This window comes from Phascolarctos cinereus, unplaced genomic scaffold (assembly GCF_003287225.1).
Source record: "Phascolarctos cinereus isolate Bilbo 61053 unplaced genomic scaffold, phaCin_HiC Scaffold_9;HRSCAF=440, whole genome shotgun sequence".
NCBI lineage: Eukaryota > Metazoa > Chordata > Mammalia > Diprotodontia > Phascolarctidae > Phascolarctos > Phascolarctos cinereus.
The window spans coordinates 22,860,781-22,876,246 of NW_027556402.1; the positions used below are offsets into that span (position 1 = coordinate 22,860,781).

The following is a 15,466-nucleotide window of genomic DNA, read 5'->3' on the forward strand; positions in this document are numbered from 1 at the left end:
GATCATCATTACAATGTTGCTGTTGCTGTGCCCAGTGATCTCCTAGTTCTTCTCACTGTACTTTGCATCAGCTCATATAGGTCTTTCTGTGTTTTTCTGAACCCACCCCTTCCTTATTTCTTATGGCACAATAGTATTCCATCCTAGTCATGAGCCACCACTCGTCCAGCCATTTCCCAATTGATGAGCATCCCCTTGACTTCTAATTCTTCACCACCACTGAAAGAGCTGCTATTAATATTAGGTCCTTTTCCTTTCTCTATGATCTTTTTGGGATATAGATCTAGCAGAGGTATTGCTGGGTCAAAGAATATGCACAGTTTGGTAGCCCTTTGGGCATAGTTCCACATTTTTTTCCAGAATGGTCAGATCACTTCACTAGTTCATTAGTGTACCTATTTTCCCTGATCCTCTCCAACATTTGCCATTTCTGATAAGTGTGAGGTGGTGTGGTACCTCAGAGTTGTTTTAATTTGCAGTTCTCTAATCAATAGAGCATTTTTTTTTGTTTTTTACTAGGCAATGAGGTTAACTGACTTGCTCAGGGTCACACAGCTAGTAAGTGTCAAGTGTCTAAAGCCAGATTTGAACTCAGATCCTCCTGACTCCAGGGCTGGTACTCTATCCACTGTGCCATCTAGCTGCCCCCAATAGAGTTTTTTTTTTCATATGACTATAGATAGGTTTTATTCCTTCTTCTGAAAACTGCCTGTTTATATCCTTTGACCATTTATCAATTGGGAAATGGCTTATTTTTATAAATTTAATTCAGTTCTATACAAGAAATGAGGCCTTTATTAGAGCAACTTGCCATAAAAATTTTGATATTACTTCATTATCTATGGTGCCTTTTAGCAAAATGTAGTTTCCCTAATTATTCCTTTTAATTTGGTTTATTTTTGCTTTTGCTTTGTCTGACGTCATAATTGCTACCCCTACCTTTTTTAAAAAAAAGATTCAGCTAAAGCGTATTAGATTCTGCTCCAGCCCTTTATTTTAACTCTGTGTGTGTCCTTCTGTTTCAAGTGTAAACAATATGTGGTATTCAGGTTTCTAATCCATTCTGCTATCTGTTCCCATTTTATGGGTGAGCTAATCTCATTCACATTGTGGCATTTAAAAAAGTTTGAGAGACATAATTTCTGGATATTTTAATCATTTTAGCAGGCTGATATTCCCTTTGGAAGAGGGGTATTCCCAAGTGTAGCAGTTAACTCTGATTGGTTAACAGTTAGTGGGAAAATAAATATTATGATGAGGGACTGAACCTATTCAGATGAACTTGGATTATGTCATTTACTTCTAAGTTACCCCCAGCCTTTGGGCAATCTATTCAAAGAATTTATCCCCACCCAAACCTGAGTACAGCACAATGGCTTCCCCACCTGGGTGTGGTCTGGATAAAAGAGGAGCTCAACCTTCAGAGACTGAGGTCTTGAAATAAGGATAAAAGAAAAAGGGGGGAAATCTCAATCTCTCCAAATCATTAGTTATTAATAGTCATTTCTCTCAGCATTCTTATTACTAATTGTGGATTTCCCTCTATCTCATTTTCTTCTCTTTCTTCTCTTTATCCTGTCCCTCCTCAGAAGTGTATTTCGCTTCTAACCACTGCCTCTCTTACTCTGTCTTTCCTTTTATCATCCCACCCCCACCCCCTTCCTGTTATCCTCTTCTCTTCCTACTTCCCTATTGGGTAAGTCGCATTTCTGTACACATCTGACTGTGTGTACATATTCTTCCCTCTTTGAACCAATTCCGGAGAGAGTAGAGGTTCAACCATTGCCTGCCACCCCCCACCATTTTCCCCTCCATTCTAAAAGATCTTTCTTGTGTGCCACTTTTATATGAGAAAATTTTCCCATTCCACTTCTCCCTTCTCCCAGTGCATCCCTCTTTCTTACTCCTTCATTTTTTTTTTTTTTGGAGATCATTCCAACATAATGGACTCACATCCATGCCCTTTTGTAAACTCCCTTTAACTGCCCTGATAATGATAAAGTTCTTAGAAGTTACATGTATCATCTTCCCATGTAGCAATGTAAATAGTTTCTCCTTATTATTCTTTCATATTTACCTTTCTTTTTTTCTTCTCAAGTCTTGTGCTTGAATGTCAAGTTTTCTGTTCAACTCTGGTCTTTTCATCAGTGTATGAGATAGGTGAAGAACTCACAGTCCGGGTATGTACCAATAGGTAACTGTTAGCTCGATTAGCTGAAGCCTGGAGGCCTCGGTCATGTGATGTTAGATAAGGACTGGGCTGCATACCATTGTCCTAAAAAGGAATTGGAATATATGTGGCTGGAGGAACTATACCATTACCTCAGTCACCGCATTCCATTGTCCGAATAAGGAAAGAAAAGTTTATTTATCCAATCACAATGTATAGAAGGCAGAATTTTCGGGGTTCTTTGTCTAAAATGCACACGCACTCAGGGGAACGGCCCTCCTGCTATGAGCATTTCTGTTGTCCTTTCGGCTTGCAGTGGGACTGCCCGCTTCTCATGAGATTCTAATAAATTTTCTGCACCCTACTCGGAGCAACTTCTGAGTAGTCAATTTGTGTAGGGGTCTTTGCCATCCCACACATCAGGGATGTTTGAAAGTCCTCTGTTTCATTAAAGATCCATTTTCCTCCCTGAAGGATCATACTCAGTTTTGTTAGATTATTTTGGGTTGCAATCCTAGCACCTTTACCTTCTGGAATAACATATTCCAAGCCCCACTCCCCTTTAACATGGAAGCCCCTAAATTTTGTGAGATTCTGACTGTGGGTTCCATAATATTTCAGTTGTTTCTTTTTGACTGCTTTAAGTGTTTTCTCCTTGATCTCAGAGCTCTGGAATTGGCTATAATATTCTTGGGAGTTTTTGTCTGGGGATCTCTCTCAGGAGGTGATCATTGGATTCTTTCGATTTCTATTTTACCTTCTGGATCTAAGATGTTGGGGCAGTTTTCCTTTATAATTTCTTGAAATATGATGTCTAGGTCCCTTCTTTGGTCATGGCTTTCAAATAGTCCAGTAATTCTTAAATGAACTCTTCTTGGTCTATTTTCCAGGTTACTTATTTCTCCAACAAGATATTTCACTTTTCCTTTTATCTTTTCATTCTTTTAATTTTATTTTATGGTTTCTTGATGTTTTGTGGAGTTATTAGTTTCCACTTGCCCAGTTCTAATTTATAAGGAATTATTTTCTTCAGTGAGATTTTGTAACTTTTTTTTCCCATTTGGCCAGTCCTGTTTTATAAAGAGTTTTTTTCTTCAGTGAATTTTTGTGCCTCTTTTACCATTAGACCAATTCTATTTTTTAAGGTTTTTTTCCCACTATTTTTTTGTGCCTCTTTTTACCAAGCTGTTAATTCTCCTTTCATAATTTCCTTTCAGCACTCTTATTTCTTTTCCCATTTTTTTCTTTATGATTCTTAGCTCTTTCTTCAACTCTTCTAGGAATTCTTGTTGGGCTTGGGTCCAGTTAGCATTTTTCTTTGAGATTTTGTTTGTAGCTGTTTTTACATTGTTGTCTTCTGAGTTTATGTCTTGGGCTTCCCTGTCATTGGAGTAGCTTTTTATGATCAATTTCTTTTTTCATTTGCTCATTTTTCTAATGTATTTCTTGACTTTGAACTTTATGTCAAAGTTGGGCTTTGCTTATCTGGAGGTGGGGAGGCACTGTCCCAAGCTTCAGGCTTCTTTGTGTTGCTGTTTTCCTAGCTTATTCTGGGGATCTGCAAGTTTCTGATGCTTCCAGCATGGTTATAATTCTAGGAGAGGTGTGGTCACTGTTCTCCTGGTCTGTGCTCTGGTCTTTACCCAGGAAGGGCCCCTGGTCTACTACAAGTCACGAGTGCTAGCACTCTCTTTGCCTTGGAACTGCAACTCAGAACTGTGTATAGGCAATGGAGTTGCCAATCACTGCCTCTGGGCTGAAGGTTACTGAAGCTGCTGCTGTTCTGCTGCTGTTACTGTGGCTGCTATTGCTGCTGCTGCTTTATGTGTGGGCTCCAGACAGACTTTCACCCCGGTGTCACAAACTTCTCATGCCCACTCCTGAAGTTTTCTTAGGCTGGCAAAGTGTCTCACCATCTTGACTGTACTCTTTCTATACAGACAATTCATAAAGGGAGAAATCCAGGCTATCAGTAGTCATATTAAACATGGCCCACATTACTCCTAATAAGAAAAATGCAAATCAAAGTAATTATGAGGTTCTGCTTCATGCACATCAAATTGGAAATGATGACAAAAAATGAAAATAGCAATTTATGGAGGGAGTGTGGGAAGACAGGCACACTAACGTATTACTGGTGAGCTATGAATTGGGTCCAGCGTTGCAGAAAGCAATTTGGAATCATCCCCCCAGTTCGCTAATCGGTAACTACCCAACATTACCACTGCCAGGCATGTGGAAAATAAAGATTCCAGAAAAGGCAAAAGGCTCTACTTGTACAGTGATGTTTCTAGCTGAACTTTGTGTTATATCAAAGTATTGGAATATCATTTGGGGAAAGACTGAATAAATTCTGCCTCTTTATTGGGAAAAGAGGCCGTTCGATGTGAGCTTCATCTTCTCCCGTTTTCTTCATCTTCAAATCCCTTGACCTTGTCTTTACTCTGTCCTTCTTTTCCTCACACTCTGACGGAGTGGTGGCACTTCTCCATAGTAGGACCAACCCCTCTATAGCTACCCTTCATGCCATCTCTTCCTGTCTTCTCCAACAGATGGCATCCTAAGTCATGCCCTCCTCTCTCAAATCATCAGCCTCTCCCTGGTATACAGCTTCCTTCTCTCTTACCTTTAAGCATGCCCAAGTCTCCCCTCATGCTTAAAAAAACCAAACCATCAGTAGACCCTAATATCCTCTCAATAATTATGAGTTATTATACTCAATAATAATGAGTGTGTATGTGTACATAAACATATATAAATTCAGGGATTTGTTATCAATTTTGTATGTGTGTGAGAGAGAGAAAGAGAGAATGATGAATTATATATATATATATATGTGTATGCATGAGAGAACAACAGAGACAAACAGGGAGATGGAGAGAGAATTAGGAAAGACGAGGAGGGAAGAAAGAGAGGAGAAAGGGAGAGGTGGGTAGAGGGAGAGAGAGAGAAGGAATGTATGTACACACACACACACACACACACACACACACACACATATACACACACACACAGAGCCCATTAATGTGTCTGTAGGTGAACGTCCTATAATCAATATAGCTTAGGCTGCTGCGAGTATTAGAATGAACTATACTAAATCAGGAAGTTAGGACCAAGGATAATGTAAATTGGAAGTATGTCATTGTAGTGAATACTTTACCGATATGCTAACATATCTTTTAATGCTTTTGGAAATAAGATAGTATGGTAATTTGGAAAAGATGAAATTCCTCAGGATTTTTCTTCACAATATTAATCAGTATAGAACTAGCCTAGACATCTCTTCTCCCAGATTCTCTTCCCAGCTCCCCAGTGCAGAATTCCACCAGTCCACTTAAGTGGCTCGCTTGCCTGATTTGTGTAATGCGAATAGTCATAATTGTCTGCTGGGAAAGGACCAAAGCACAAATATGGTGTGAATATAAAGTGGTTCCTGGTCTCTTTTTCATATGGGTATCCCCTTGTGAATGCTCTTGGCTTTATTTTAGCTATCAGTCTATCTGAAAATAGTGAGAATATAGATAAAAGTCCCTCCTGAAATAAAAGCCTCCTTTAAAATTAGATTTAGTGATTTTTTTTAATATATGAAAACAAGTTGAAAACCAGAGCACCAATAATTTAACTTACTCAGTTTATGAAAAATGCAAAATATTCTATTTTAAATCACACTTTTCTCAAACCTTTACTTTCAGTAAGTTGTAAGCACTTTGGGTTTCAACTTTTTATCTCAGCATCCAGCTTGGTACCTTGTCCAATTTTATCTCTTAGAATCAAACATTGGGTTCATGGAATCATAATTTTAGAGTTTGGAGGGCCCTAAGGAGACCTAAGACAACTCTCACTGTGTACAGCTAAAGAAACTATAATAAAAATACTTATTTAGTTGGATTCAATTGCCTTATAAAACATGAAACTTTTTGTTCTGAAAAATTAAAAGGAGAGGTTGCCTGTGACTTTAGTCAGTCTGTAGGTCTCCTCTTTATTGACGGATATCTTTGACAACTGAGTAGCGTTGCCATCTTCTTGGCATGTGGCCCTAGGGGTGACTTCTTTTCAGTTTTAATCATCCGTTTTCTCTTTTATAGATTGAAGGAGACCTTCAGCTGGTGGCTAACTCCCTGGTGTGGGTGCCAGAAGGAGGAATGCTGCCCATCACCAACAGAATCTTACGGGCTGAAGTGCTTGGTGCCAGTGACTCAGAAATCATCTACACCATTTCTCAAGATCACCCAAGATTTGGTAACTTTATTTTTTCTCCTTTGAGATGATAGGGATGGTCTGCCATGACTCCTACAGGGCATTCATATTATTGTGGTGTTAATGGGACCAATACCAATACTAATAATAAATAGCTAGCATTTATAAAGTACCTACTGTGTGTGAGGCACCATGTTGAGCACTTTACAAATATTGTCTCATTCGATCCTCACAGCTATTCTGTGAAGGAGGTGCTACTGTTGTCCCTATTTTACAATTGAGGAAACTGAGGCAAACAGAGGTTGAGTGACTTTCCCAAAGTCCCACAGCTAGTAAGTGGTTGAATCTGGATAGGAACTCAAGTCTTCCTGACTCCAGGCCCAGTACGTGATTCACTGTGTCACCTAGCTTCTTCAAACAACCATGACAAGGATTCTCTTGCTATGTGTAGGTGACTTTATGGTTTCCAGAGCTCTTTCTTGTACCATACCTACCTTAATCCTCACAATGAAGGGAGGCAGGACAGATGAGGAAAGTGAGGACCACAAATTAAGCTGCTTATCCAGGACCCCACTGCAAGTAACTAGTAAGAGATGGAATTAGACCGGAGGTTTTCCGAGATCCGTTTTGGTGACTTCTCTTGTGTACCACTGCCTCATGGTTAGCGACCTTTTACTGTATTTGGGTTTATTTATTGATTATATCTATTTTTCCTTTATTCATTTATTTAGTTATTTACGTTATATATTATTTACATTATTACATTTACTTTATTTACATTAAAAATGGGTTAAAAGAGTTAATTGTTTTGTTCATAAAACAACTTTTCATTTGGCAAAACAGAGAGATAGAGAGAGAGAGAGAGAGAGAGAGAGAGAGAGAGAGAGAGAGAGAGAGACGAAAGAGAGAGAGAGAGAGACGAACACAGAGAGAGATACAGAGAGACAGGCAGATTCAAAGAGAGAGAGAGAGGAGCTAGGTCCATATTAGTGCGAATAATGACTCCTATGAAATGATTACATTATTCAGCTTTAAACTGCGTATTTCCATTGGCCTGGAACCAATGTCCATATTTTACATAATCCTGACTTCAAATAGTATAAATTCCAATATATGTGCCTAGTTCATAGGACCCATTATTTGTATTAATTAAGACCTACTTATACTTGTACGGGGCTGTTAGGAACATAACCAAAGTACAGATTTTTGAAAATCTCCAAGGAGCTCCTGGAACTTTTGAACTTGGCCTGTGATTGCTATTTTTCCATTAGCCAAAAAGCATTTCTTGATTAAGCTTTGAACCTTTCCCCATATGATAAGAAAACTTTTCAGAGTCTTTGTTCTGGACCCTTCTTCTGTTTTCTGCCTTCCTGTCATGGTTTTTGACCATGTGGAGAAGACATTTGAAGACATTCTCTGTGTGAAGAAGCTAGATGAATTTCTATGATGTCCTAGTTGAAAAGCTATGCCACAACACAATGGTATTATAAGCCCAAACTAATGAAAATATGCTGGTACTTTTATCGTACAGGGAATTTATTAAAAGTGATGCATTAAAATATTGATTATGTTTACCTTGGCAGATAATTAATCCATCCTCAAATTAAGCACAACCCATTCCATGCTGTATGTAATCCAGTCATCACTTAATAGGCCTTTATGTATCCTGACTATCTGAATCCTTAATAAATATTAATAAAGCATTCATTAACATTTGAAGACCTATCCTCGTAGCTGAAGGGAGGTCATTCAGTTGGGTTTTTTTTTGTTGTTGTTGCCTTTGACTGTTAATTTCTTAATTTGTTACTTCATGCCTTAATTTCCATTTCCAGGCTGCTAGGTGAATCAGTGGATGGTGGTGTGCTTAGAACTATGATGACTTAAGTTTAAATCCAGCTGTAGACACCTACTAGCCATGTGACACTGGGCAAGTCACTTAACTTGTTTGCCTCGATTTCATCAACTGTAAAATGGGGATAATAATAGCCCCTAGCACCTAGGGTTGTTGTGAGAGTCAAGTGAGATATCCCATGTAAAGTACTCTGCAAACTTAAAACACTATAGAGTGCTGGGCCTGGAGTCTGGCCTCAGACACTTCCTAGCTGTGTGACCCTGGGCAAGTCACTTAACCCTGTTTGCCTCAGTTTTCTCATCTGTAAAATGAGCTGGAGAACACAATGGCAAGTCACTCCAGTATCTTTGCCAGAAAAACCCCAAAAGAGGTCACTAAGAGTCGGACATTATTGAAAACAACTAAACAACAACGAAAATTATTTTTACTCTATTCCATTCTTCTCTTAATATGCTTAGAACTCCTCTTAGTCATAATCAAATTATTATTATTAGAAAGAATCATGTGAATAAAAATGGGGAAGGGAAATAGTATGGTGAAAACCTTACCCCCACTTAAGCTAATTAACTTGAATCAGTTGAATTGAATTCAAACTGGTTTGGGAAATTTGCCTGGTGATACGATTTGCATCAGCTGCTCCCATGCTTCTGTCACTTCTTGGAATAATTAAGTTTTCCATTTACTATATACCTTGTTCAGAGAACTGAATTTGGATACACGTGCACACACACACACACACACACATGCTCCCTCACAGTACATACGTATGACATCCAAACAAAAATACATGTATGTATTTGTGTGTGTGTGTGTGTGTGTGTATATATATATATGTATGTATGGGTATGTATGTATATACATACATATGTATAAGTATATGTGTGTATACACATATTTGTGTATATTTATGTGTTTGTATATATGCATATGTGTTTGCATATAGCTGTATATGCGCGTGCGTGTTTGTATACACGTGTGTCTATAAATACACATGTATATGTACATGTGTAGATTTGTGTGTGCTCATGTACGTGTGTGTGTGTGTGTGTGTAGGCACACATGTGAATATGTTTTTGACTGGACCCATGATTTCATTGGTATCGGGTAGCCGTTGTGAAGAAACTTCCTTTATTGATGAAGATAGGCACTCGGTCTGACATTTTTAAGGCCTGTGAGGGTGACTAGGGCAGACATGTCAAACTCCCAGAGGGCTACAAACAGCCTGCAGAATTCCCATGGAGTCAGAATCAGATTAAACTATAATTGGGAAATATTTTAACAAGCTAAATAAAAATACAATACGACCCAGATAATGTTGATTTGTGTTTTCTAAGTCAGTTTTCCCTCTCTTCCCACCCTTTCTGTTTGAGCAGAGGGTACTGAAGGGATGTTGAATAGCTTGCCAGAGTCACACACCTAGTCTGTGTCAGAGGTAAGATTGAACCCAGGTCTGCCTGACTCTGAGGCCTAATCTCTACCTATCTGCTATTTCATACTACCTCTCAAAACCTATTGCTTGTTAAAACTGATAAATCACATTCCTTAATACAGCAGTTCTGTCATTCAAGTATTATTCCCTCCTACAACAAACATCTTAGTGGAGTACATGTTGCTTCTTACTTGAACCATTTCTTAGGTCACCTCCTGAAGGGTCTGATTCATCCTGCACGCTGCTAATCTTCTTCATGGGCAGGCTTGATCAGCTCACTCTGTGTCTGCTCAAGGATCTTTGATCGTTTTCCATTGCTTATTGAATAATATTTACACTTTTCAGCTTTCATTAAAGAACCATCCACAATCCACCTCTAATTTATCTCTCTCTGACTTCCTTCTCTCCCATTCCCTACGTGTAGATATCTTATCTTTCTTCCAAGTCCTAATTCAAAGTCCAAATTTTTTTTCTGAGGAAGCCATAATTATGCATCCTAAAAATGGATGTAAATAGATAAGGATTGAAAAATATTTCTTCCACCTTAATTTTGAACCCTTTTGAGGGAATTCTTAACTTGTGGTTGATGGAAGAAGGAAAGTGGGTAAACAGTCTGGTTTCTGCATTGATATGAGAAATATCTATTGTGAAAAACCCTTTTGGCTCTGGCTTTCAGCTATGGAATAATCCTGTTTAAGGTGTGATCATACGTCAAAGAATACATCTCTTTGTATATATGTGTATGCACACCCATACACACACATACATATATACACATATGTACTTAATAGATCATCTGATTGGATTAGGAGACTTCTTCTGAGTCTTTTGGTAGGTACATTTGTGTGAGAAGATGATTTGTTAGTGGTACATACCATGTATATGTATATGTATGTATGTGTATGTGTGTGTGTGTGTGTATGTGTCTCTCTCTCCTCTCTTTCCCTCCTGACTTTCATAGAATAAGGTTTGCCAAACATTTTATATATTTTATCTCATTCCAGTTACCCAGGGCTGTTGGAAGACAGTTACTATAGATATTTTGTTGTTTTGGGGGCATTTTAGTCATGTCCAATTCTCTATGACCCCATTTGGGGATTTCTTGGCAAAGATACTGGAGTGGTTTGCCATTTCCTTCTCCAGATTATTTTGCAGATGAGGAAACTGAGGAAAACAGGGTGAAGTGACTTGACCAGGGTCATACAGTTAGTAAATGTCTGAGGCTGGATTTGAACTCAGGTTCTCTTGATTCCAAGGGTGGCGCTGTATCCACCGTGCTACCTAGCTGCCCACATTTAATGGATGGGGAAACTGAGCTGAAGGGGTGGAACTTGAATTCAGGTCTTTCTGATTCCAAATTCAGCACTGTCTAGTAGGCCACATAGCTTCTCCTTACTCTTTATGGGATGGCATAATGCCTTACTTGTTATGTTAGTTATTTCCATTGTATCTATGGTAATCATCATCTCTGTAGAAAAAGTAGTGTGGAGAAAATTTAGAGCTGAAAATAAGATAAAATTGACTTTTTTAAAAAAAGAGGCCAATAATTTCAGGTGGAAGACGAGTAATTAGATCTGATGCTTTATTTAAAGGCACAAATATCCCATTTTCATTTCAAAAAAGGTACAAAGAAGTTGAGTAGTAAGGAAGACTTTTAGAAATTATACAAAAAAACCCTAAAATATTGGTGTGATCTGCAGATCACAGAAAATCTATAATACAAACTAAATTCTTTAAAAATAGATGATCTTGAGTTTTTTCTCTAATCAAATTTTATGTAAGATTTTGTTTAACCTCTTGTTTTCGGAGGAAAAAAATGCCCCTCCCCCAAATATACCTTCTGGGCTTTTTTAAGGTAAAAGCTGATCAACTCATAACACCACATTAATTTTCACCAATCTCCACATTCTCACTTGGGTGCTTGCTGGAGACAGAGACTTAGATCTATGACTTCATTGATAGAAATAACTCCTAGAAGAGAAAAAAAACACCTATCAATGGGGGGGTAGTAGTTTGCAACTAAAATATGGTCTTGGAGAATTTCATAGAACACTGAGGGGTTAAGTGACTTGCCTGGGGCCAGATTCAGTATGTGTCAGAGAAGGACTTGATCCAAGGGCTTTCTGGCTCAGAGGCCAGTCTTTTATCCCCTCCACCCCTTGCCTTTTTGCTGATTTTAGTGGACATAAGTCAGTTATTTCATGCTTTGGTTCTGTTTGCAGAGATGACCTTTTTTTAGACTTGTAAATGGAATCTGTGATTCTGTAATGATTAACATCTTTTGTACCTCATCCTTGCTGGACAGAGAAGGAAAAAATGAAGAGGCTGCTCTCTCAGGAGAAGGAATTCTTTGGATGAAACATGCCTGTAGTCTGCTATTTGGGCAGCAGCTCCTTCCTGATGGAAGAATAGAATCTCCTGCCAGTATATCTTAGAGAAGAGGCCATAAAGGTTTCATTACTTGTCTCCCTCATGGTAATTATGCTCTGTGCTCCTCCAGGGGAGGTGGTTCTTCTGATGAACATGCCCGCAGGCAGTCTGGCGGATGGGAGGCAGCACCTGCCTGATGGAAGAATGGCGTCGCCCACCAACACATTCACCCAGCAAGATATCAACGAAGGCATTGTGTGGTACAAGCACTTGGGTTCCCAGGCACAAAGTGATTCCTTCAACTTCCAGGTACTCTTTGGATCATTATCTCAGTTCCTTGAAGTGTAACTCTAATAACAACGTGTGTGTATAGATAAATGATGCATCAGAGTATCAAATGTAAAGGACTGGGTAATTTTATGTTGATGTCATAATGAGAGCAAACACTCATAAAACCCCTAAGATAGGTAGCTCCATCTGCCAATTCAAAATGTTCTTTCCAAGAGATTTTAATCTATAGTTCTCTAAGTAAGAATAGATCCTTAGGAACAAATAACTCTTCATTTGTTCTAGAAATGTTGATAGGACAGATTTATTTCAAGATTTCGAAAAAAATATGGGATATACTATCCCAAGCTTTAATTGAAGCAGCTGTGCACATCAAGGAGCAGGAATTTTTCTTTCTGGTGGCCCTATTTCCACCTAGTTTTCACGGCAGTACACAAAACAAGCCATTTCCTCCACTGAAACCTTCTTCCAGTGCCGCCCTGTAGTGTAGAGGAGACCGGAGGTTCTTGAAGACTAGACCAGTAAAGTGTAAGCTCTGGCAGAAAGATGTTAACTACAGGTCCAGAGAACGCTAGATTCTTCAGGTGACTCTGTGGATATGTCCTGTCACCCAATAACTAACCAGCTAATACTGTACAAGGTCTGAGCATGAAGTAATATGGGTGGTCTTTAATATGCATAGTTCTCAAATTAATTTAATCTTCTGCAGATTATTCACCTTGGAGACAAAGTACTTCTTCAAGTGACCCAAAAACACTTAAAGGCATTTTGGGGAGTGCTCTTCTTTGGAATTCCCTTCAAAGTTTGTATCACAGTCTTGTGATTAGCCTTGCTAGGCAGCTAGGTGACGCAGTGGAGACAAAGTTAAGATCCAAGTTCATTCTAGTCTCAGACTCTTACTAGCTTTGTGACCCTGGGAAAATCACTTGATCTCTGTTTATCTCAGTTTTCTCATGTGTAAAATGGGGATAATAATAGCATCTCCCTCCCAGGGTTATTGTGAGAATCAAATGAGATAAATATTTGTAAAATGCTTAGTAGAGTGCCTGGCACATAGTAGGTGCTTAAAATTTTTTTTTTCTCCCTCTTCCCTACTGGTGGCAAGTCATTTGTCTTTTGTGGTTAGATGTAAACTTATATTTGGGAGGACTTTGGCTAAGATCAAACTAGCTTTGGGTTGGGGGCAGCTAGGTGGATAGAGCACTGTCCCTGAAGTCAGGAGGACCTGAGTTCAAATCCAGCCTCAGATCAAACACTTGACACTTATTAGCTGTGTGACCCTGGGCAAGTCACTTAACCCCAATTGCCTAAAAAAACCCCCCAAACTAGCTTTAAGTCCATAACAAAATACAGGAGATGGCTTTGTCTTTTTGGTGACTTAGACCTGGGTTCTTCCCCAAGAAGTTACAGAACTGCATAATGTAGACTCGGCGGAGCCAAGATGGCGAAGTGAAAGCAGTGACTTGCTTGAGCTCTCCCCCAGACCCCCTCCAAATACTCATAAAAAACGGCTCTAAACAAATTCTGAAGCAGCAGAACCCACAAAAAGACAGAGTGAAACAAATTTCCAGCCCAAGACAACCTGGATGATTGATCAGAAAGGTGTATCATACGGGGCTGGGAGCGCAGCGCAGCGTGGTATGGGTGCACAGGCCTCAGCGTGGGCGCGCAGGCCACAGCCAACCCGGAGTAGGCCTCAGAGGACTGAATCGCAGGCAGCTGTGGAGGTTTCCAGACTCCTCAATCCACCCATGCCAAAGACAAGTTAGAAGGTCAGTGGGAAAAGTCTGTTTCTGTCGGTGCTCAGAGAGGAAGGCGGGATTTCAGCTCCATTCCCCAAGAGCGTGGCCCTGGATGGGGCAGTTGCTTCCTGAGCTTCCAGCCCACAGACTGAGGGGGAATCCAGTGGCTGATCAGAGAGGGATTGCAGGGATCTCTTTGCCAGTGCTGAGGCAGGAATCTCTTGCTTTGCCCATGTGTGGATTTGGGTCACAGTTCTGGGTGGCGGTGCTGGGGTGAGGAGGAGCGCTGGCATGGTGGAGCTTGGAGTGGCTGTGGAGAAGAACCCCTCCTCACAGTTATGGGACAGGAATACCTGTGGTCACAGGCCAGGAAAGGAGTAAACACCTCGCCCTTATCATACCACCTTGGAAGAACTGAAAATTTACAGGTCCCTACAAGTAGCTCTGAAAACAGCTACACAAACCTCTGAAGCTTGGGACACTACACTCTCCACATTGGAAGCAGACTCTTACCTTATTATCTTACTTTGGTGAAAAAGAAGATCAAAATATACAACCAGAAGAGGACAACAAAGTCAAAGCTCCTACATCCAAAGCCTCCAAGAAAAATATGAATCAGTCCCCAGGCCTTGGAAGAGCTCAAAAGGGATTTTGAGAAGCAAGTAAGGGAAGTAGAGGAAAAACTGGGAAGAGAAATGAGAGTGATGCAAGAAAATCATGAAAAACAAGTCAACAGCTTGCTAAAGGAGACCCAAAAAAATACTGAAGAAAATAACACCTTAGAAAATAGCCTAACCCAAATGGCAAAAGAGGTCCAAAAAGCCAATGAGGAGAAGAATGCCCTAAAAAGAAAAATTGGCCAAATGGAAAAGGAAGTCCAAAAGATTACTGAAGAAAATGCTTCCTTAAAAATTAGAATAGAGAATTGGAAGCTTAGTGACTTTATGAGAAATCAAGACACTGTAAAACAAATCCAAAAGAATGAAAAATTAGAAAACAATGTGAAATATCTCATTGGGAAAACAACTGACCTGGAAAATAGATCCAGGAGAGACAATTTAAAAATTATTGGACTCTCTGAAAGCCATGATCAAAAAAAGAGCCTAGACATCATCTTTCAAGAAATTATCAAGGAAAACTGCCCTGATATAGTAGAACCAGAGGGCAAAATAGAAATTGAAAGAATCCACAGATCTCCTCCTGAAAGAGATCCCCAAAGGAAAACTCCTAGGAATATTGTAGCCAAATTCCAGAGTTCCCAGGTCAAGGAGAAAATCTTACAAGCTGCCAGAAGGAAACAATTCAAGTACTGTGGAAACGCAATCAGGATAACACAAGATTTAGCATTAAAGGACCGCAGGGCATGGAATATAATATTCCGGAGGGCAAAGGACACAGGATTACACCCAAGAATCACC

At 39.5% G+C, this 15,466-nt stretch overlaps 1 protein-coding gene across 1 annotated transcript in view; it reads left to right on the plus strand.

Moving 5' to 3' along the window:
* Window positions 1–15,466, plus strand: part of FRAS1 (Fraser extracellular matrix complex subunit 1) — a 479,438-nt gene that overhangs the window by 318,016 nt on the left and 145,956 nt on the right. Inside the window, 2 exon segments of the mRNA XM_020988371.2 lie at window positions 6,256–6,409; window positions 12,149–12,327. Of these exon segments, the coding sequence (XP_020844030.1) occupies window positions 6,256–6,409; window positions 12,149–12,327 (333 nt within the window).